This window comes from Atheta coriaria, unplaced genomic scaffold (assembly GCF_025399875.1).
Source record: "Atheta coriaria isolate IRGN ID8LTWV9N9 unplaced genomic scaffold, Caltech_Dcor_3.1 hic_scaffold_3_pilon, whole genome shotgun sequence".
Lineage (NCBI taxonomy): Eukaryota > Metazoa > Arthropoda > Insecta > Coleoptera > Staphylinidae > Dalotia > Dalotia coriaria.
Window position 1 is genome coordinate 8,436,481 of NW_027045445.1, and position 24,959 is coordinate 8,461,439.

The window sequence follows — 24,959 nt, forward strand, 5'->3', positions numbered from 1 at the left end:
GAGCAAAGTGCAGGAGCATGCATGCTACTATTACGAAAACCACCCCCCTAATATAAAACTGTCGTTTTTGGTGGGAAAGAAATCAAAAATGGAAAATGTAGTGCAATTGCTTCACTTATTCTATTTATAGAAGTTATAATGTTTTGGGGCTTGCGGTGCTTTAATTACAAATTAATGTTTTAAAGTTTTATTAATTAGAAATATTCATTTATTTATACGCATATTTGGTTGCTAATACGTCACAATTTTATATTTGACATATATTTGATACTAGCTTTAACCCGCGGCTTCGCTCGCGAATATCTAAAATAATGAAGTTGCTTCCGTACGCGTCTGTAGTCACAGAAGAAATAACAATGAAGTAGAATGGCGGGAAGTTTAAAATGGCTGAAAGTATAGTCTATGGAAGTATAGTGTACAGTCTCCATAGTGTAGTCAATTGGATTTGATGTTGACGTAGCTGTCGGTAATAGAGTGTGATAATACAGTGTGATGGTACTATAGTACTTAGGTTTGAGCTTTATTGCTGGAATGCTAGATGGCGTTAAAGTAGTCAAATAGTCAGATGCAGAGGTATCATTGGCTGAACAATTTCTTTATTTAATTTAAAAAATAATTTTTTTTATTAAATAAAAAGTAGCCTATAACCTATCGGGGACCACTAAGAATATGTGTACAAATTTTCATGATGATCGGTTAAGTAGTTTTTGCGTGAAAGTGTAACCAACATCAGGACTTTCGCATTTATAATATTAGTAGGGAAAGTAGCTTGTTGCAATAATTCACCGATAGATGTCTACTCTTGCTAATCTAATACTTGGTTAAGTTTTGCACAATTTTATAAATATAATTTTAATTATATTATTATTATTATTAAAATAGCAGGTTAAAGTACAAAATTCCATACTCGTAATTAAGTCAAGGTTTTAAGCATTTTATTATGTTTTCTGTACGTTTTACAGCACAATTATTTCCACCTTATTAAGTAGTTTGAAAGTCGTGTGTGTTTGCTATTATAAATCAATCTCGTAATCAAACGCGCATAATTTTTAATCAAAGTGCAATGCAAATGCAAATTACGCGTAATGCACACATAATTTGTGCAAATTCACACGCAAGATTTTTTTACATATACAGGATGGCGAAAAATCAACAAAAATTGTTTTATTTTATTTCTTTTTATTATTTGTCGTGGAATATATAAAAATACATATAAAAATGTGTACAGAAAAATGATATCATATTTTTTATATTTTTGAGGTTAGATATTTTCATCAGGTAGAGCTGCCTGCTGGGAAGAAAGAGAATAAAGGTTGAGCGATTACTGCTAATTAATAATACGGGCATATGGCATAAAAACCGCTAGAATCATTATTTTCCCGTGGGGTTTACTTTTTGTCTGTAGGTGTGTTTTGTTGTTTACTCATTTTTTTGTTATTTTTTTGTTTGCTGGTGCAGATGCTTCGTTTTGATGAAGTTGGAAATGTTTTTGCTTTCTTTCTGTTTTAATTTTTAAATGCTTAAAATTGAAAGATGTATAATAATTAATTTTTCATCATATATACGTATTATTTTTGCATTGTTTATTGTTTATATGAAAATATAAAATTTTTAATATTTTCACTACTAATTAAATTTTTATAATGAAGTTGATAATAAGCTAAAATATTTATTAAGATTTTAACTTGGAAGCACAATAGGATAGGTGTATTGTTGGTTGCCTACCTGACGTTATTCACTTGTCACACGTGAATGACAGCGTTGAAAAGATGTAAGACATTGGGTTGCATATATTTAATTACAATACATACACATTATATATATTATAATATACTGATATAATATACCATGTGTTTAACTACATTGCTAGAGTAAACTTTACTTTATAAAAATTACTTTGGTAACTTTATTAATATAATAAAGTCTTATATTAAATGTTATGTTTTAATAAAAATTAGTTTTACCAGATTATCCAATCTCTTCTCGACGTAAGAAAAGAAAACTTAATAATTTCCAGCATGCGTGTTTACGCATGTGACTATATCGCCTTTCAGGGTCAGTTACTACTACTCCGTGGTGTGTTGGAAATCGCGTGCAACCACAGTTCGTTTTCAGTTTCGTTTTCATTACAAAACAGTTTTTCCTGCTCGGCGCCTCCACCATGTTCAACATCACATGCGTTCGCTTTGTTTAATTTCAGTTTTCTTTATTGTTATTTTTTGCTCATTTTGTCAGAAGCTCAGTGGGTACATAAAAGAGTATATTACATTATGAATTTGTTATGATAGAAATTACCGCAACACATTACACAATATCACGTGTGGCAAGTGTGGGAAAAAAATGTAATAACAAAGTTATAATAAAACCACGCATTATGAAAATAGTCTAGCGTACTGTAACAAGATATAAAAATAATATAAAAATAACATATGAAATTATAGATAAAATAAAAAGCAAGAGAGTAATTGATATATTAATTAACTCAATTTTTGCAATAAATGTTACTGTAATATAAGTTGATGAGTTTTGGAAACAAAAGTTTTGTTTATGAAAAGTTGAAAACACACTGTATAGAGGAAAATACTAATTTATAAAGTCTATATTAGTTTACTAAACAAAATTACACAAATTATCTTTAATTTGTTTGTCTAAATGTCAATTTGGTTTTCATTTAATAAAAATCTATTATTTGACTTTATAACTTTCACCACACAGCAAAAAAATCTAACAAAATAAAATTCATTTTCCATTAAATTAAACTCAAACAAACTGTAACTCTATTTTGTTTGCTTTTATTAATCGGAATTCTTTCCAATAAAAAATTGTAGGTAATTTTTTTTTAAAGTAGAAGTGCAGACGAATTTATACCTATGCTATTATAAATGCAATTTTGTATGTTTGTGACGCTTTCACAAGAAAACCTATTAAGCAATTTTGATAAATTTTAGTGTACAGATATTTCTGACTATGGAAAAGCAAATAAGTTACGTTTTGTTGCATAAATGTAACTTGGTGGGTGTAAAATAAGGAATGAAAGTTGGTATGTCGATTCATACATAGTTATGGTTATATGACTTTAACCAAAATGGCCCTAAAGTGCGTTATTAGCATTTTACACTTCCATAAATTTAAAATATGAATGTTACTGACATTACTCATTAGAAAATTAAAACAAAAAGATCAAAACAGGAATTTCAATTAAATTTTACCAAAAACTAAACCAAAATTAAATTATCACCTATTTTATTAGATTTTTTAAATATTTCTAAAATTTTCTAAAATATCTGCCTACAATAAGCATGTATAACTAGTTAATAATTCTATAACATGCATAAGCCATACGTCATCATTTTAAGTAAAACAGCAGCGCAAAGTTGACGCAAAGATTAATCACGCTGCAACTCCACAAGAAGCCCGCGAGCAAATTCTTGCAATTTGTTAAATCTACGACGTACACGGAAAGATGTGAAGGATGTCGAGCATATTAAAGACGCAGCAAAAGTTCCATCGCATGGCGTGTGCGCGCGTCGAGGTTGCACTTTTCGACTTTTCTCAGCGTAGTTACTAGTTCGCTGCGAGTTTTCCGCGACATTCAGCAATTTAAAGCTTTGAACGACGCTATCAATCATTTCCAGATGCACACCCACATAGAAAAACATACACATATTCTTTTAATACCAAAGCCAAAGTTGCTTGTTAAAGATTTAAAGTTTTTATGCGTTATTAAGCAGGTTTTAAAAGTAATGAGAAAAGTTTCGCATATATGGCGTTGCAAGTTTCATTTGAATGATACTTGGGTTGTCTATGTTTCACGAGTGTGCGTGACTATAATATCTGATAAAAGAATAAAAGCATCGAGTTGTGTGAGGAAGTTGCAGACGGAATATAAAACAAGCGAATGGATGTTTAAACGACCCGCAGGATGCGCCGAAACGGATTTTCATCTTATTCCTGAGCCAGAGAAAGATTTATTATCCAGTCAACATTTAACGTACCGCTTGCGTTTCGAATCTTTTACTCTTTGCAGAAACAAATCTAAAGTTTGAAGCGATAAAAACTGTAATTTTGCAATTTTTAGTTTTTATTTTATTCTGCTTCATTTCCTTTTAGTGTTTTGTTTTGTTTTGCGTTTAGTTTTTCGCCAATTTGTCTCATTTCCTTTTAGTTTTTTGCTAGTTTTTCTTTTTTGGTTTTGCGCGTGTTGAGAATAAAATATCGTTCCTAGACTCGTCTAGTTCGCGCTGATAGCGGCGTGTTTCTGCCAGTCGCGTGGGGGTGGCAGCGAGGCGGTTGTTTAGTGTGTCCTGCTGGTGTCGTGATTTATGGCCGTTATCTCGCGGCTTTCGCGTCGACAGCTTCGCCGACAATCCGACGCAATCGAGTCTAACGCGCGCGGCGGCCCACTTTTCTCGCCGCCGCACTTCTTTTAGGTTTTGTGAAAGTGTCGCGTTCTTTTGCGTTTTATCTTGGTGTTACACGTGTAATGTCAGGGAGTTTAGAAAACACAAAATTCTGTTTAAAAAATCAACGTTTTGGGGGACTAGAGGTTAAAAAAGTTATGTACGTTTAAGATTATTAAGAATTTGTGAAATTTTTATTGTTATTAAAGACAAATTCGCCGGAATTTTCATTACAAACTTTCAAGTATACTGAAAAGATTATTTTTGCGTGTGTAATAAATGTAATATAAAATTTTCAAACACGCGGCGTCTAAAACGCACGTTTTAGGATTAAAGGATAATCAGAATTATTTGCATTAAAAATTTATAGAAATTTCACTTATTGTTTTGTTCGTATTTTAACAGATACATTATTTTATGAAATAATTCAGATTTTCGTTTTAACTATCCTATCTTATAGAAAATAGTCCGTAGATTAAGACGCTGCGATCAGATCTTAATTATCTCTTTTAGTTTACGAGATATTCGCGATTGAATAAAATGGGCAAAAGTTGAAAAATGTCACTTTTTAGCACATTTAGTCGCGTTTTTCATTATTTTGCAGTAGAAAATATAATTATTTTATATGTTTATCTGACAGAGAATTTTCCAATCTTTCATAATTAGCAATTCGTTGGTCGCTAGCGCATATAGTTTAAGAGATATTAATTATCAAAAATCGTCGAAAAAAAGTATCAAGCACCCCCCCTTGGCAATTTTTTCTTAAGATTTAAAATTTCATCTCTCAGATTTCCGTTTTAAGTATCCTATCTTATAGAAAATAGTCCGTAGATTAAGACGCTGCGATCAGATCTTAATTATCTCTTTTAGTTTACGAGATATTCGCGATTGAATAAAATGGGCAAAAATTGAAAAATGTCACTTTTTAGCACTTTTAGTCGCGTTTTTCATTATTTTGCAGTAGAAAATATAATTATTTTATATGTTTATCTGATAGAGAATTTTCCATTCTTTCACAATCAGCAATTTGTTGACTGCTATCGCTTTTAATTTAAGAGATATTAATTTTCAAAAATCGTCGAAAAAAAGTATCAAGCACCCCCCCTTGGCAATTTTTTCTTAAGATTTAAAATTTCATCTCTCAGATTTCCGTTTTAAGTATCCTATCTTATAGAAAATAGTCCGTAGATTAAGACGCTGCGATCAGATCTTAATTATCTCTTTTAGTTTACGAGATATTCGCGATTGAATAAAATGGGCAAAAATGAAAAATGTCACTTTTTAGCACTTTTAGTCGCGTTTTTCATTATTTTGCAGTAGAAAATATAATTATTTTATATGTTTATCTGATAGAGAATTTTCCATTCTTTCATAATCAGCAATTTGTTGACTGCTATCGCTTTTAATTTAAGAGATATTAATTTTCAAAAATCGTCGAAAAAAAGTATCAAGCACCCCCCCCTTGGCAATTTTTTCTTAAGATTTAAAATTTCATCTCTCAGATTTCCGTTTTAAGTATCCTATCTTATAGAAAATAGTCCGTAGATTAAGACGCTGCGATCAGATCTTAATTATCTCTTTTAGTTTACGAGATATTCGCGATTGAATAAAATGGGCAAAAACTGAAAAATGTCACTTTTTAGCACTTTTAGTCGCGTTTTTCATTATTTTGAAGTAGAAAATATAATTATTTTATATTTTTATCTGATAGAGAATTTTCTAATCTTTCATAACCAGCAATTCGTTGGCATAGCACAAAGAGGAGACGAAGATAATAGGAAACACTGCATATATGTGTTCTCTTATTCTTTTGCAAGCTAAACCTTATAAATGAATACGTTTGTCTCGTTTTAGTGTCGCTTCATTAATTTTGTAACCACAACAATTCTAAAGAAGTTTTCACTTCAATTACGGAATTATTTAAAAATAACTTGCACCATTTAAATATCCTTGGTTTATATAATTTTTTTTGTTTAAAATTTGTCAAAAAAATATTTCCCTTTCTCGACAATAAAACATAACCACCGCTTGTTTTTATCACCATCCGCGTTAATTTATCCTTGGCTGGGATTAAAAAAAAACGACATGAGCGCGGCTCTGCCCATTGCATGTCCTTCGTTCTTCCTTCCTCGTTCTGCACTTGAACATACAATACGTATTCTTTTGCTCTTGTGCGAGGACAAATGGAATAACTGCAGGACTTCTGCCTCCCGCTGGATTTATTATCTTCATATGTGATGGCACGATGGCAGGAGGTCTCGCGTTCTCCGCCACCTGCTAATTTTTTTTATTTATCGCCGGTATAATAAATTGAATTTTACCGCATATAGTTTACGTCCTCGCGGTTAGTATTATTATAGAGTATATTGGAAAGAATTTATTAAATTTAGATGAAAAGTGAGGTGATAAATTGAAAAGGAAAATAAAATAGGTTTTTGAGGTTAAAGAAATAAATTTTAAAATTAATATTTTGTATCACAAGTTTTGTGTTTAAAATTGTTTATTTGGAATGTTTTCTGAGTGTAAAAAAAAATATTAAAATTTAATGCCAAAAATCCTCAAAAAATGATATTTTCTAATTTTATCTATAAAACGCGGGTTTCTATGGTTTTTAGACAGAAAAAGTGGTACTTTAAACACGGACGGCCGAGCTGTGAGTAATATCCATTATCTACGGCTATTATCCACGGGATAAAATGTTTAATAATTGTAAAATATATTTTAATTTCTAGTGTTAAAACACAATATTTATATTTCGGTGGTAAACATTTTTTATTTCACCATAAAAATTTATTAATAAATATATTTTAACACAAATGATATGTGATAATGTGAATAAATTAAATTTCTCCCAAAAATAGTATGCAAACGAAAATTTATAAAGCCACCGAAATTTTTTTGATTAATTGCAAGCGTCAATGCGTAGGCATTATTAATGTTATCGATAGCGTATGCCAGAATGATAAATCGCGCACTATTTTTCCATTCATTTGATGATTTCATGATAAATCGTTTCCGCTCGGAAATTTCCCTGCCACACAATGTATAATAAAATATTCGTCTGCATTAAAAAAAAACACCAAAAAACTACCGCTACATAATTACCGTGTAACTTCAATAGATAATAAATTAATCCATAAAATGTTCTGAGGTAACTTTTGCACATTTTTTTAATATCACAGTTTTACACAACACGTTTATTGTGTAATATGTGTTGTTATATAACATTGCGGTTTTTTTTGCGGTGTAATTGTATCGTCGGAAAAATCGAGTATAGCGTGCAATGAAGGGTGGAAAACTTATTACAAGATTAGCAAGCGTCCGCGTACATTGTGCACTGTTGTGGAACGCGCTTCGACGTTTTGGCGCTGGCGGTTTTCGTAAATTTCCACGAGTTTTTCCGGGAACGGCGCACGCCTCAATAAAGGTGTACTTTGTACGTTGTACAATGCACAATTTGCAGAACGAGTGTGTTTCCGAAAGGACTATAAATTGACTCTGAGTGTAATAAAGGACCAACACTTAGGTAAATACAGTGTGTTTAGGTTTTTCTTTTTACTTTAAAATTTTAAGTCTTTATAATGAATCACACTTTTTACAAAAATAAGAAAAATGTCAATCTTTTTCATATTTTTCTTTTTTGCATAGTTTTTTGCATTTTTAATAAAGTATTTTATTTATGAGAATTGGAGAGTAGGTCACAATCTGCCATTTTAATAGCTCTTAATTCACTTGTAAAGTGAATAGAAGGTAGAATATCTCATCTCAGTTTGAATTATATATAACTATAATTATGTTTGAATCTTTATAAGAGCTTTCAACCCGTATTTCACACCCTTGCAACCGTATTTTTGAAACAAAAACTAGTCTATTTGCTTTTCCTTAACCAAAAATATCCGTATACCAAAATTTATCAAAATTGCTTGAGTGGTTTTTCCCTGAAAGCGTCACAAACAAACAATCCCTCCTTTCCACTTATATTATTACTTATAACAATCCCTCTCACACTATACAGCGTGTTTATCATTGGTTGTAGACAATATATAACATTGTAGCGTAGTAAATTCGAGAATACGATTCCCTCTGGGAGTACTAATCGTCCATGGCGGTTTTGTGCGCTGGGTGTATTGGGCTCACGCGTGCCCGAGCATTAAGTCGCCCCGCCGGGACCGGCCCCTGTCTCCGCGTTCGATTTAATTGATCGCCATCGATGCGAACCGGCGAGGGGAGCGCGCTATCGAAACGGCCATCGCCGCCTACCAATTTATTACGATAGATTACCGATCGTCGGCTCGTGGGCGAGCGCACGCCGTAATGACAGGTTAATTAGCCACGCCGCTCGTAACGGACACGTGTGTTTACAACGGGTTATTACATTAACGTTCAATTATCTAATTTGGTCAAAGAGGGCATTAGGTTTATGAAAAAATAAAAAGTAAATCTCATATTATGAAACAGAAAAATTAATAAAGCGCGGGAATTACATTTTTATATTATTATAATTTAATAGACACTTAATTTTAAAAGGTAAATTAAAACAGACAGAAAAAGGTGTTTTATTGAGTCATGAACTTCATTAAAAATTTTGTTAACTTCATTTTTAATTTTATAAATTGTAAAATATTAAAATTTACTATTTTTATGGACAAAATCTCAGAAAAAGTTAGTTACAACACTTATAACTCAAGAACGGCTGGACAGATTTTGATGATTTATGATTTTTTAGATTCATCTCAATCCTGAATAGGAGAATAATTATTAAAATATTAAAAATTTTGATTTAAAGGGTGTTAAATAAGAGATGAAAATTTATATACTAATTTTATCATAGATTGTAGTTAAATATTTGAATTATAGATGGCGTTAAAGTTCATTATTAATCACTCTCATTTCTTTTTAATAAATAATTCTATAAAAATCTAGAAATCCTGCATACAATTCGAATATCACTCGTATTTCTCGTCATTTTTGTAAATTATTAAAATATTCGCTCATCAAAATTTTTAAATATGGCAAAGCCTAAGTGTTTACCTTAAAAACAAGCGTATCCCCCGCACTCAACGTGTCGAAAAAAACTCTCTGGAAAATCTTCCGCAGCGTTCCGCATAAACCATCCGAAACCGCACTCTCAAGTTGCCACCGTCACTCCCCCATCGTCGCGAAGGCGAGAAAACAAAACCGCAAGTGCGGAAAAAAGTAGATGAGCCTCGGATAAAATTAGTCGCGCTCGCAGGACGCGCTGACGGTCTCGCCGGATTTGCCCTCGTTGCAAACAAGAAAACGAAAATAAACTCTTGGCCTGGCTTTCCACACAAAAGTCCAAAGCGCATCCCGGTCGTGAATAAAACAAAGAAAAACAATATCTAAGGATATCGTTTGGCTACGGGACGGGATGAAGAAGAGACGGCGGCGGCGTCGCCAAGAAAACCGACCTAATCTGATTATTTTTAATTGAGTTTTATTTATTCGCGCGCGCCGCACGCCGCTGGAATTTTCGCAAAAGGATCATAATCCTGGTCGAGGAAACAACGTTGATTAAGATGAGTAAGCCGAGGCGGGTCTCATGCGACGATACATTTTGATTAATTTACATCATCGAATTAGTTTTAATAAAATGTTGAATAGCTCACAATCCGCCATTTTAATAGCTTTTAATTTAACTAATTTTTTTTTAAATTTTGTTTCAGGTGTCATTCTTTCAACAAGTCCAGAATTATCCAACAAACAGCGATTTGAATATTTCACACGTACCATTCCTTCGGATCATTATCAGGTTAAAGCAATGGTGGACATCGTCAAACTTCTGGGATGGAGTTACGTCTCCATTATTTATGAAGAATCAAATTATGGAATCAAGGTGAGTTTTAAATGTTTTTAAAAATTATTATCACCATCGCCGGTGTCAATTTCGTTGGAAAATGGTTTACCACGTCTTTTATAAGGGCGTGGTTGTCGTTGATACGCCCCTGCAATTCCTTTAGTTGCCATGGGTCCACATTTCTCAAGATCCATTTGTTCAATCACTACTTTTATCTCTTCAAAAGCCGTTTTTAGCTTTGCATCCCATTCGGTGTCTTTTTCGTCGTGATTGTACTGATTGTGTCGGTCTGGTACGACGCTAGATGGCGTGGTTGCTCCAGAAACATTTAAATTTCCCATTTTTACAAATTACTAACAAAAAACACTTAAATTTTATTCAGAAAATTGTCTACATTTTAGATGACAATTAATTTATTTGACATAAGGTAATATTTTATTTTTGTTTTTATATTTATATACAATATGTTCAAATTAGGTTAATTTCATGAAATCGAATAGTTCGAAGTTGTAATCGCCTCGTCTTGAAACTTGCACACGGCTGCAATTTGTAAACTTCGTCGTGAACTTAACAAGGTGCGGATGTGTCTAAAAGGATTCTCGCGTCTGCTGCCAGAGCCGAAAAAGCGAAGTAAAGTTGTAACTTAATTTCCTACCGACTGATGCTCGAGTACTATATATGTTTGTCTGTATGTGTGTATCGGTTGCAATTCGCCGTCTTGCATTCCTCATTCCCCAGCAATCGGAACGTCCGTATGCGTTTGCGATTCAATTCTATTCGAAATTTTCAACAATTGCTTCAGTAACTTGTTTAGAAACTTCATCAAGATAAATAACTGCTTGAAATTTATAAGGATTTGATTAGAATCCGTTTCGGCGGAGATAAGTTATTGAAAGGGGAACGGTTTATATCCATAATCAATATCTGAATATCTGATATCTTGCTGACATTTCAATATTGGCTTGAATTTTGTGAATAATATTTTATTACTGAATTCGATTTGGGTTTTTGCAGGCGTTTGAAGAATTGGAGGATTTATTGGCGGAGTATAATATTTGCATTGCCATCAAGGAGAAGCTGGTCAAGGATTCTGGTGTCGCGGATGAAATCGCTTATGATTCTATTGTGCAGAAGTTGTTGACAAAGCCGCGAGCAAGAGGTATGTGATGTTTTATCAATATATTATAATTAATAGTATATTAAGTTAAACGGGAGATTAATTAAGAGCGAATATAACGACCACAAGCTCCACCCCGTGACTAAAACCCGTGACTAAAGTACTTTAGTCACGGCCGTGCTTAAAGTACTACTGCTTGTGCTTAAAAATGTCGATAAACTGGCGTTTTAAATGTGAAAGTATAAAATCTTTGAAATTTTCGGCTTTTTCTTAATATAACATAAATATTTTATCAATATAAACATTTTTCTTGAATCACCCTGTCTATTAATTAAAACTGCATTAAAATGTGTCGCATAGTTCAAAAGATAGAAGCGATTTTGTTTTATACAATATACAAATAATTAAAATACTAAAGAAAAATCAATTTGCAATAAATGGAATCAAAACTCCTGATTCCTACAAATAAAAGAAGAATAAACTATCAATAAGTTGAGCAGGAAGCATATTTAAATGCAAATTTATTTCTCTTCGCTTTTTTCTATCTCATCCTCCAAAAGGCAATCACTGCAGAAGAGTCTTAAAGTTGTTAAATTATTTTCTTTCAATTCCTGCTATTGCAACGTCCTTTTTTCAATCGTTCGTCCTTTCAACGACTTTGCCCCGAATTGAATGCCGCTTGGGAAAGTTGTAATTTAGCAACTTGTCACGCAGCAAGCAAAAAAAAAGAAAACAGGAAAACTAGCAGGATACGCAATAGACGTTATCCTGCCGGGAAACACTAAGACTGAAACAATGCAACAACGAAATGAGTCAGTCTATAGAAGAACAGGGAAAAGGGTGAAAGGACGAAGCACGTTCACGTTGCTCCCTGAAAGTTTCCTGCCGTAGGCTTTTAGATTCTTTAGGGTGTACGCAGCAGTTATTCCGGCTGCGTTAATAAAAGACAAGGAAGAGAAGGGCTCAAAGTAATAGTATACAAGTGAAAATTACTGAAAACCTAAAAATGCTATAAAAAGTAATTATTTAGAGGTTAAATGTGTTTTTGGTTACCTATGTTACATCACTCAAGAAGTTGTATAAAAAAATCAATCAAACATGTCAATTTCAGGACATTTTGTTACCCAACATTTTTTAAGTGTCTCGGCGCGGTTAAACCACCCTCAATCGAGGGAAATTGAGTTAAATAACTTTTGTTCCATTTTCTGATTTGCTTACACTTTACATTTTCATTCTCTTTTAACGTTTTCTTTCGTTTGGCAAATTTTAAATATTCTGTCACAGGTGCGATTTGGGAATTTCATCATGATCAAACGCTTTATGTTGAAATATTTGCCACTTACCATAAAAGACGTTAACACAAAATATACATCAGCAAAATTCAAATTTCTAAACTTCTACTACAGATGGCGTTTGTTACAAACACTTTTAAAACTTTTTTTTGTTAAATTCCAGGAGCAATTGTATTCGGTTCGGATCAAGAAGTCGCTGGAGTAATGCGTGCCGTGCGTCGTAACAACGCCACCGGAAGTTTCTCCTGGATAGGTTCCGACGGATGGAGCGCGCGCTCCCTGGTGTCGGACGGCAACGAAGCAGAAGTAGAGGGCACACTCAGCGTCCAACCACAAGCCAATCCAGTGCAGGGTTTCGAAGAGTATTTTCTTAACCTGAACGTTGAGAATAACAAACGCAATCCTTGGTTTGTCGGTAAATATTAATTATAAATTTTATTACTCAATTATAAATCCGAATTTAATCGTGCGCGCTCACGTACCTATCCTTTCATCATTTTATGATGAGACAGGCGATGTTTTTTTCATCGGCTCGACATCTTTTTCGATAATAAAGCGGCGTTTTTACGCGTTTCGCCGTGTGTCGCATTGATTTTGAAGACGTCGAAAAGAGTCGTTTCAAGCAGTTTTTTGCCGTTTGCTGAGTTAAAAAAATAGAAACATAAGTTTCGGCCATGTGCCACGCGAGTTTTATGGGCTATTAGAGGCGCGTAAAACGAGTGCCATTAAAGTTTATTCGTTTTCTTGACTAGATTCTGTTGTGTCTCCTTGGAATAAAAAAAGAAATAGAAATCACATTAAAACAGAGAGTTAACAATTTTGTGATACTAAGGAATAAAATATTTGCAAAACTTTTGGGGATTTTTTTTATTTTGATAAAAAACATTTTCTTGATTGTTTTAAAGGTTTTGCTAATATTTTATTACGAAAAAGTAAAAATCTAACATTTTGTGATTTTTTTTCAAAAATTTTTTTTATTTTTTTAAATTTCAGAATTTTGGGAGCACCACTTCCAATGTCTCTACCCCAACAGTTCAAGAACACCTTACAACCAAAATTATAAAAAAATGTGCACAGGAAAAGAACAACTCTCAAAACAAAACACCGTCTTCGAAGATCAACTTCAATTCGTCTCCGATGCCGTCATGGCGTTCGCATACGCAATCAGGCAAGTATAAACAACTACCCCCTCCTCTTTTGTAAATAAACCTAACCTCAATTATCCTTGAACTAATTCTAATTGTGAATTTGTGTCTGTTTGTTACCGGTGCGCGCATCCTTGATCGATGCGAATCCGATAATCTTGCTCTCGAGTAATGTCCTTCGGGCGGGCGCGCAAATTAAGCCGTAATAAATTAATTCAAAGGGGGCGGGGCAATCAGCATCGATCTGTCTGAATTCACCGATGCGTTCATGTTCGCCACGTCCGCAAACACAAACTGCAGATCGAGTTGAGTTTATTTTCCGGAAACGAAAAAAAAAAGAAAAACCGGAAAATAAAACGAACGAATTCCCATTCGGACCATCTGGCACCTGCCAGCCGGGGTTATCCTCTGTCTTTACTACAACTGACGGCGACTTGGACATAGATATATCAAACATACAGTGTGTCCATTAAAAATTAATTATTTTTGTTTCTTTTGATAAATTTAAAGTAAATTTATTTAATTTTTTGTTTTTTATAGTTTAAACACATTGTATGTAAATTATCTGTTACATATACGTAGGAACCTATTTCAATTAAGCGTAGAAACCGTGAATGGTTCACCCACTTTAAATTAGATAACGTTAATGCGGTTGGTGTGGTTCAGCTGCGCACTGCAAGTCCGTGTAAAAGTGATGAGATTCGTTGGATCGTTTCCTCGATTGTATCCCAATTGTTTCCGTCATTAATCAAATTGCTGACGAGGACGATTGCCAATTCTTAAGCAATTATACCGAAAAGATTCTTTTTTACATCAAATTAAACTTTTGTTTTTATTTTATTACAGAGACATGCATTTGGAGCTGTGTAAAGGCCGGCCGGGATTATGCGACGCAATGAAACCGACCAAAGGAACCGAACTTCTGAAATATCTCCGCAAAGTAAACTTTGAAGGTATAAATGTTTTTTCATTATACTTAACGATAATTATGCTCGTATTATGAAACTGTGTGCACTGGGAGAAGGTATAAAATACGCACTGAAGGTCTGAACACAGACATAAATCCTTATTTGTCCTCATTAACAGCCGATTTGTCTTTTGTCCTTTATCCTTTGTCCCTCATTCTATGTGCGATGTTCATCCTTCCATCAAACTCGCACAATACGCGTATTTACAATCCTGCTCTCACTACGGGGAATTTCGAGGTGCTATTTCACAGATCCTAGATTCAGGACGAGACCTCATGCGGTACGAGGATAACAAAAAAAAAGAATAAAGCGTAGCATGGCTAAAAGCTGGAACGCTCTAACTTGCTCCGTTCAGCGGAATTATGGCTTTTCTTCCTGTTTGTCCTATTCTTCATTTCGTCCGGTTTTTCTTTGGACCTTTTTGCGATTTTATGCTTCTCTCGGTGAGAAAACTCATTCGGGCCATATGCCCCGGTTTTCATGAGGAGTCCATGACAAAAATACAACGCGGAAAATTAAGGATTCGTAGAGATATGAAAGCGAAGGAAACGTCCTGTGTCAACAGGATACTCGACCTATTAATACCCGCTTTTGTGCGTGGCGCCACGGTGCGCTGCAGACGTTTATTTATACGGACGGGATTTTCAGTAAGATGGTAACTGGTGCGTCAAAGGGTCCTTAGTAATCGGATTAGAGAATAATGTATTACATAAGGAAGACTTTTTATTACAAATTAAAAACAGCACAATAAATCGGATTTTTAGGAAACAAATTAGCATTTTATACTTTATAAGTCATTATTAGAAATAACATAAATTACGAAGTATGAGTTTGTTTGTATGTTTTGTGCCGCTTTCACGCAAACACCAGTCAAAGAATTTTAATAAATTTTGGTATGGATTTACTTTTGACAATGGAAAAGCATATAAACTACTTTTGTTGCAATAATATCAATAGAAGAGGGTTAAATTAGAGTTGAAAGTTAGTATAGAGATAAAATCAAACTTTTAGTTACATTTGCTAGTTATTATTAAAATTTGCAAAAATAATTTTCTGTTACTACCCCTTTGTAGATTTGTTTACCTTTGATGTTTGTTTTGTACGATTTTTTTATTCTTATAAATAATGTTTATCTAAAATCAGTCAGACTTCTCTAAAGAAGAAAATCGCTAAAGAGAAAGTAATGGAGCGTGCTCGGCATGAGTAAACAACAATCCGACATCTCGCATAACTCGGCCACAAACAATCCCTAAAGGGACAAGACTAATATTTAAACCTTTGAAGATGTTATGTTTTGTTTTTGTTATTGTATGTCATGCACGTAATTCAACTTTTTTTTATTGACATTATGGTTGTTGTTGTTGTTGTTATAAAACTATAACTTTGATTGAATTCATAATTTTGCATTTTTTAAGTAAATGTTTTAAGAAGTTAATCTGTTACATACATACTTTTACGTTTATAAACGTAAAAGACACGTTAAACTACTAAAAGTATTGTGTGTTGCCTACTTGCGATGAAGAAACATAATTCAACAACCCAAATGGCGTTGACACCAAGTTTTACACTTTTAATTTATCTGCATTGATGTCACTCAGAGTCACTCCAAATCAAATTAAAAATACAATACAAAATCGATGGCAGCGCAAATATTTATTGAATCACGTTGATTTTTCATTTATGAATAATTAAACACAACACGCTCCAAAAGCTATACTGACTGGCAGCACTCTGAACAACACTCTAATCCAATTATGTATACAGTTATTGTTTCATTATTCATTCAAATAATAGCACTATTATTTTCGACATAACAATAACATAATAACTTAGATGTCTACAATATTGAATTTAACACAAGACTAGCAATTTACACTCACTAATTAATAATTAACTAACACAAAACTATTTCTACTTATTCACTCAAAAATTAAAGTCTTAACTAACAAAAACAAAATGAATCAAGTTCACTAAAAGAACAAACGGAAAGAAAATACATATAAGGAACCAACCTTTTCATTTAGTAATTAATTAATTAAACAAAACAAAGCAAAATCAATCGAAAAGATTGCGACACAAATTCATTGTTTGTTTTTAATTAAAAATTCATTTCGACTGCAGAAAACAAGATTTCCACCGATACAATTCAATTGAAAACATATTTCAAGAGCGAAATACGTAAATACGCACAGTGGCCATCAAATATTTGTATGTGATCTCTTGGTGTTGATAGGTTTGAGCGGGGACCGATTCCACTTCGACCAAAACGGCGATGGTCCAGCTCGATACAATATCATTCACTTCAAACAGACCACGCCGGGGAAGTATAAATGGGTGCGAGTCGGCGAGTATCACGAAGGGGAGCTGAGACTTAACATGCAAGGTATGCAACCAAATATACACTTATTTTAATCTAATAATTAAATAGAGTTTTGTTGGATGCATCAATTGCAGAAACGTATTGAAGTGCTGCTCAATGCACTATTTGTTATATACTTATTATAGTTTATTGGCAATTATCTAGTTTCATTGTGTTCGATTGCACTTTATTGCAATCCGAAGCAATTAATAACGTTTAATGGCAATCTGCCAGCTCCAGTTTTCCGACAGTTTAATGGCCAGTGCTCAGGTGCGTTTGCAAATTTTGCATTTAAATTGCGAACATTATTGCTGAGAGTTCGATTTGCGTTTTCTCATTAGAAACTTAGACCGCAGCGTTTTTATTCTGTCTTGATTGAATTTTGCGTGTATTGTGTGTTGCCTATATTGCGCATAATACATTTAACCAAACTTTTCAGAAATCCAGTTTAAGCTCGCCCACCCCAAACCGCCGGAATCCGTGTGCAGTTTACCCTGTGACCTTGGCCAGGCGAAGAAGTACGTCGAGGGTGAGAGCTGCTGCTGGCATTGTTTCAACTGCACGCAGTATCAGGTAAGTTGAATAAAATAACCTCAAAAAGTTAAAATGTACGTTTCCTAATGACCTTCAGAAGGTTAGCGGTAGTCGGTTGTCACTTGCGGGTTGGCGAAAAGTTTCCACTGCAACCCCTTCGATAAATTCGCTTTTCAATTGCACCACTCACCACAATTATACTGACTGTGTGAGTCGGCAGGAAAAACGGTCGCCCAAGTGGTTTTCAGCGTAGCGCACGGTGAAAAGTGGGTTGAAAGGGGTGAAAGGAAAACTGCACACGAAAGTCATAAATTATATCGGCCGGAATTTATGAGCGAAGCGGCGGACATAACCTTTTAAACTTTATTAAACGTCCAGGGGGGTGGTTTTTGAAGGGTTTTAGTGATTTCTCATGTCGGCTTGTTCAATTACTTAAGAATACATATTATTTTATCTTTTCTCTTGAAAGATTTCAGTTCGGAGTTTATTTGAGAGTAGAAATGAAACAATTTGTGGAACATCTTGTATATTCCCATAAAGCAAATTTAATTGACTATTAAATGTGACCTTTGATTCTGTTTTATGTTTAACTTGTCAGAAGTTATTGATGGAAAACTAATCGAATATTTGCGTGTAGAATCAGTGATTTTTTATGTTTTCAAACATAAAACTTGAAAAAACTTTTATTTCTGAAATGACTTTAAACAAATGGATAGAGTATTTTGAAGCCAATTAATTTATCTTTAAAATAATGCAATTTTTATTTATTTAGCGTAATAATAAGACACAAATAAACGCAGTTAAATTTTTTCTTCTATTACACGAGTTTTTTGTTGTTTATTTTGACGGCAAGAGGATTCCAAGAATTGCTTTGAAATTCTCTCAATTTCTCCTGCTGCGTTAAGCAACATCAAACAAAAAATGCACAAATAACAAGCGAGTGATAAATTAAGTATTAACAGTCAATACATGATGGAAAATCATTTCGATTTGGCGTTGACTCGCGGCGAGTCGAGACTAATAATTTTTTTCTTCTCAACTTTACGCATTACGACGCCGCAAATTGAAATCGCACAAATTGGATGTTCAATTTTCTTTCATCGCGCGGGGGAACGCGTTTTTGCGCGCGCTCTTTTATTCGCGTCTCATGCCGCCGACATTTATGCGGTGCGGGCAGCGGGGCAGCTTTCCACCCAGCGGAGCGAAGTAAATTCATAGACTCGGAATAGACTAATTTAAATTTTTTGCTTTGCAGACGCTTCGAGGCGTTCTACGGAAAAAATGTAATCAAATTGTGACACGTATGAATTTAACGCGAACTTAATTGGCTTTTGAGTGTTAGTTAGCTAAGCGATATCAGTTACTTTAAAGATTGGGGGTTTTCGGAGAAAAGCAAAAGTCATTAAATATTGGTAATTGAAATAATATCATTATTTCGTGTTGTTTTTAGAGAAGAATTGTCAAATATTTCATTATTTTATATTTTTTGCGATAATTTATGATATTTTACATGAATTACAAATATCTAGAGTTGAATTATAAGTCTGTTAGTGTTCTAAACTATTCAGGAAATAATTTTTTTTTAAAACATTTTCTGAAAACATAAACTAAAACTAGATAAGTGGATAGTAAATTTTTTTGACGTTCAGTGTAATTATTACTTATAATGGTTTAGAGCATAAAAAATATTTATTTTTTGATAGTGTTTTTATTAAAATCCATTATGTTCATCCGACGTTATCTGGATGTAAAATTGATGCATCGTAAAATGCACAGGTGGCGCCAAACAAATGCATGTTTTCAATTTTACGACCATGCATCATAAAACATAAAACATCATGCAAAGAGATTAGGATCTAATTGGCTTTAAAATAACATAGGTATTCAATTATAATATACAACAGGTCTGACAGAATTTACAATAATTCACTATATTCGGGATAATATCATAAACAATTATTTTTACTTGCATTTTAATTTCGTAAGCATTAAATTAAAACATGTTATTATAATGCACATTATTCAGAATACAATTTACAATTTTAATTGAATTCTTTCATGTGTACAGAATGAATCTCAAAAATAATTTAAATTTTCATAATATTCACTTTACTAAAATATTATTTTAATGCAAATCGTTGTATTATTTATTTAATAGCACATTTAACATGCTTTTAGAAATATATAAATGCATTTAAATAGATCGTTTAAAACTAGCCTTATCATGATATAAAATTTATGTGCATTTAATATTGAAATTTGTGTTAAATGACAACACGTTTAAAAAATTGTTAAACATTTAAAATTGTGGTTATAGAAAACTTAAAAACAGATAAAAATTTGTATCATGAAAAACGTATTCTTATTTAAATTAATTATTTATATCATATAAAATATCACCCACTATAAAAATTTATAGAGAAATTAATTTCCTTCAGAAAACGTTTTCCGTCATATTATACAATATGTACCAAGCAAAAAAAAACAAATTTAATTAAAAATTAAACTTTACCAAGTATAAACACACACAAAAAAAATTAAGAAGTTATAATTAGCAATTTATTTCTAATGAATTTGAAGATAATTTAATCCGCAATCGATTAACTTCTCTCCCGCTGATGTATACAACATGTGTTGAAACTTATAAACGTGTAAACGAAAACCACAGAAAACAAAAAAAAAACGCTGCCGACTTTTAAAAATTCTCCTGTGGTTGTGCGTTGGGGAAATCCGACTTTATAACTCGATAAAAAAAATTGTTACCGAAGTAACACGCCACACAGCGCCCGCTGCACGCTGCAAACTTTTTTTCCATCCATAATCCGTCTTCACCTCACGTTTATTATTTCTTGCGGCGCGTTGGGCTTTCTTTTCCCAACTCGCACGACGCGCAACAAGTTTTCTCAACCACCACGGATAGACCTTGCTAGTGACGTTGTGGTGGTGGTGGCTATCACGTCTATCATGCAACATCATATTTTTCGTATTTTCTCTCGTCGTGAGTTGAGTGAACCGCGATGTGGCGAGATGACACTTGCGATACGTCGATACTTGTTGCCATCCTAAAATCACCCACATAACTAACACCACCCACTCAATATAGGGAGTAGTCTACTCGTACTAGCTTTGTTTGGTGGCAGTTGAGTGACGCGTTCGATTTCCCATTTCGCGGTTTTTCCAGCGTCGATTTATTTTCATTTGGTTTTCACATTTGTGTTTACTTACATTTTATTTTAAGCTTTTACGTTCTTGCTTTATTTTCATTAGTGTTTTGCTTGTCAAAGGGATGTTTACCTTGCTTTTATATTTTATGCGCTTCTGGTTAGTGGGTTACTTTTGTGTACTTTGTTCTTCAGTTGTAACACAGAATATTTTTATGCAGTTTGCTTTCATATTTCTGTTTGTTGTGTGATACTTGATGTCATTCTACAGCTAGCATAACTTTATAACTATGATTGGATGTAATAACTAATATTATTAATATAACTAATATTAGAAATATGATTATGTGTTTGTTTGTGACGCTTTCACGCAAAAACTTTCGAAACAATTTTGATAAATTTGGTTTAGAGATACTTTTGACCATAGAAAATGAAATAGACTACTTTTTATTGTTAAATTATAGCGTTTAGGGTGTAAAATAAGGGTTGGAAGTAGATACGGAGATTTAATAATAGATATAGTTATATAAATTGAATCTAGATGGCGCAAAAGTCAACTATTGACTTTTTTCATTCAAATAGAGAATAATATTGGCGGAGATAAATAATTGGTTAAAATTCAAAAATTTAGTTAAAACAAAATGAAATTAATAAATTTCTAGATGCATTTACCTTATTTTATAAATTTGCGTGAAAAATAGGTTTACTATATTATGTCTATTTGAAGTTTTTGATCAATACTCTTTCGAGTTTACACTCGTTGGAATTTTCCAATTTTTACGGAAACTCAATTCCGCGCGGAATGTTTGTTTCCTTTCGTCCGATGTTTCGATTGACAAGCGACAATGACGGCTTTCTAAAGCCGAACACTGAACACAAAATACAGCATGCAGCATTAAAAGAAAAAAAAAGCAACAACATTGCACCAGCAATGTGAAATATTTCATGTTTACGAGTAGAGGGAGAGCACACACAATGAATTCCCATTTCTGAGCTCTTGAAACCAGTGTTTAATTGTTGTCAACGCACACCACAATGCCTGAATGCAGTGTCAGTCAATTTTTCTCTCTCCTGCTTTGAGCGAGAAAGCGTTTTCGGTAAAATAACGTAGGCGGTGCGCGGTGGAGAAAAAAGCGAATTAACTGAGCATTTCGGCGCGTTTTCTTCGGCTGACAGCTGCCAATTCGGGCGATTGTGCTGTCGGCGGCCGAAGGAGATAATTTAATTGCCCATCAAACGCAAAGTGAGTGGCGCGCGGTGTTGACCCAGGCGGTAATGCAAACAGAAACTGAATGCGATGTCATATTTTCGGAATGTTGGTCATTTTCGGGTGTCATAAACAGAGTGGATATATATTTGGGAGTATATTACAGATCAAATTTGGAGGCATGCTTAATTGACTATCAATTTATGACAAAATAATTGGACATCTACGTATTTAAACATCTATTAAGAAGAAATATTGCTCAGAGTTGTTACAAAATGCTGATATAAAATGAAGTGTTTATTTTTTTTACTTTCTTTTTAAAGAACCAGTTTTTCCACGGTTTCAAAACAGAAAAAGTGCTACTTTAAACTGGGTCGACCAAAGCCGTGACTAAACTACTTTAATCACGGGTTTTAGTCACGAGTACAGCAAATGTAAACATATTTTTGCTCTATTTTCGTTTTAACTACTTTAAAATTATACATCAATGGTTGTAATTTACATTACAACCAAATAAAACTTGAACTAGTTTATATCTTATTCTAATCTTCCACAATTCTAATTTTTTAAACTTTGGTCAAATTCTGATTTATTTATTTTTGTTGCAGATTCGTGACCCCTTCGATGAAACCCAATGCAAAGAATGTCTCCCCGGAACAGTACCCGACGCCCTGCACGTTCGCTGCGTGGACATCCCGGAGGAGTATCTGCAGCCGACAAGCGCGTGGGCGATCGGCGCGATGGCGTTCAGCTCCACCGGCATATTGGTAACAATGTTCGTCTGCGGCGTCTTTATCCGCCACAACGACACTCCGGTGGTGCGGGCGAGTGGTCGCGAACTTAGCTATGTTCTTCTCGCTGGCATCTTCATGTGCTATGCGGTCACGTACGCGCTAGTCTTCCGACCCAGCGACGTCGTTTGCGGAATTCAACGGTAAACACGCAAGATACTTACGATTTAACTTTGATCAAACTTTATTTCCAACATGCATATCCTAGATTTTGGGGTTTAATTTAATAAGTAATTAAATTTAGCTTATTTTTTGCAGAATTACAAGAAATTACATAAAATAAATTAAAAATCATTGATTTTCAGTTTTGAGACAAAATGAAAAATAATTTTGCTTTTTAAATTTTGCCAAAATATTCATATTGTGGTAAAATAATTAATTGGTTATCAAAATTTGTTTAAAACATTGTTTTAACTTAGTTTGATTAATAGTTATCAGCAAATTTTCATGATTAATCTATATAATAAATGTCGTGTTAGTTACAACGTTTATAACTCAAGAACGGTTGAACAGATTTTGATGATCTATGCTTTTTTGGATTTATTGCCGCACCAAATAGCAGAATAATTATTAAAATTTTTAAAATTATGTTCTAAAGGGTGTTAAATGAAGGATTTAGCGTAGATGACGCATTATTAACGTTTCTCTTTCATTTAAAATAAAATAGCGAATCATATTAATGATCAAAACTAATTAAACATTGTTTTCTAACAATTGGCGTACAAATCTATAAATTTTATAAAGCTAAATTTAATTGGCTATTAAATTTTACAAATTTATCAGCTTCTCAAAAGTTCTAAGCATATCTAAGTATTAAAATACGTTTTAATGAAACTTTTACATCATACAAGTTTTTCAGCCTGTTTATTTTTATTTTTAGATTCGGCGCTGGTTTCTGCTTTACAGTGGTATACGCGGCGCTATTGACAAAAACAAACCGCATCTCGCGCATCTTCAACGCCGGCAAGCGGTCCGCGAAGCGGCCGAGCTTCATCTCACCACGCTCGCAGCTCATCATCTGCGCCGGATTAGTCGGCGTGCAAGTAAGTGCAATTTCCTCCGGCGGAGCGCAAACATGATTACACACAAGGGCGAGCCTCGCGCCAACAACTATTCGCGTCTTCCGGTTTTCCATCCCTTCTTTGAAACAAACCCACGCCGGGCATGACTTACGTGCAAACACGTTTACGACGCGCTTGTCGCACCGAAGGCAATTTTCCGCCGCCATAGGCGAAATTTATGACGTTAATAAGCCGATAACGCTTCACTCGATAATGGAAAATGCGCTGCGAAACGCGAAATCCGACGCGGAATTATTTTCGCCGCGATTTATTTCCAGCGTGTGCACACACTGCACACTTCAACGACCTGTGGCGCTCAATAGCACGCAAATTTCCCAAGTGGGTTTTATATCGATCGAAGGGTAATTTAATTGCAACTTTGCTACAATGGCAGGTTTTACGATACAATGTGAAAAATAGCTATTATTTACTTAATTACACAGAAAAACAAATATTTACAACAAAAATTTCAATTATTTCATTTTACATTTCTTTAAAAAACGCAAATTCTCTTTCAACAGACGGAATATTTAATTATCTATCAAAAGATATATGAATTATTAATATCTCTGCCTTCTACCAGAAATTATAAGCATTTTAAGAAAAATTTAATACTCTTCGTATTGTATTCAAACATTTATAAAGAGCTGCGCGCTTAGAAAGTAAAATTTAATATACAGCGCTCGTAAAAGGATTAAAACAGAGAAGCACGCAATATTAGCAGGATCGAATCGCATTAACAAAGTCAGGATTAAACGCGCGTTAAAAGGAGTTAATGAAATTTCCGTCTCCTCCGGCTGCCAACAGGTGCTGATCAACGCCGTGTGGATGGTAATCTCGCCGCCGAAAGCCATCCATCATTATCCGACGCGCGAGGATAATCTGCTCGTCTGTTCGTCGTACATCGACGCCTCTTACATGATCGCCTTCACCTACCCTATCTTGCTGATTGTGATCTGCACCGTCTACGCTGTGCTCACAAGGAAAATTCCGGAAGCTTTCAATGAGTCAAAGCATATCGGTGAGTTTATCAATTTTTTAAATTTTAACAGTAGAAAAGTAATAGTTTTAAATGGGTTAGAAATTGATATGATACATCAAATTAA

The 24,959-nt window shown here is 33.8% G+C and overlaps 1 protein-coding gene across 1 annotated transcript in view; it reads left to right on the forward strand.

Moving 5' to 3' along the window:
• Positions 1–24,959, forward strand: part of LOC135789367 (metabotropic glutamate receptor 2-like) — a 63,461-nt gene that overhangs the window by 35,758 nt on the left and 2,744 nt on the right. Inside the window, exons 4-13 of the mRNA XM_065299158.1 lie at positions 10,088–10,257; positions 11,233–11,377; positions 12,791–13,042; positions 13,621–13,795; positions 14,619–14,725; positions 16,974–17,123; positions 17,539–17,672; positions 22,610–22,935; positions 23,673–23,835; positions 24,661–24,874. Of these exons, the coding sequence (XP_065155230.1) occupies positions 10,088–10,257; positions 11,233–11,377; positions 12,791–13,042; positions 13,621–13,795; positions 14,619–14,725; positions 16,974–17,123; positions 17,539–17,672; positions 22,610–22,935; positions 23,673–23,835; positions 24,661–24,874 (1,836 nt within the window). The remainder of the gene's footprint in view (positions 1–10,087; positions 10,258–11,232; positions 11,378–12,790; positions 13,043–13,620; positions 13,796–14,618; positions 14,726–16,973; positions 17,124–17,538; positions 17,673–22,609; positions 22,936–23,672; positions 23,836–24,660; positions 24,875–24,959) is intronic.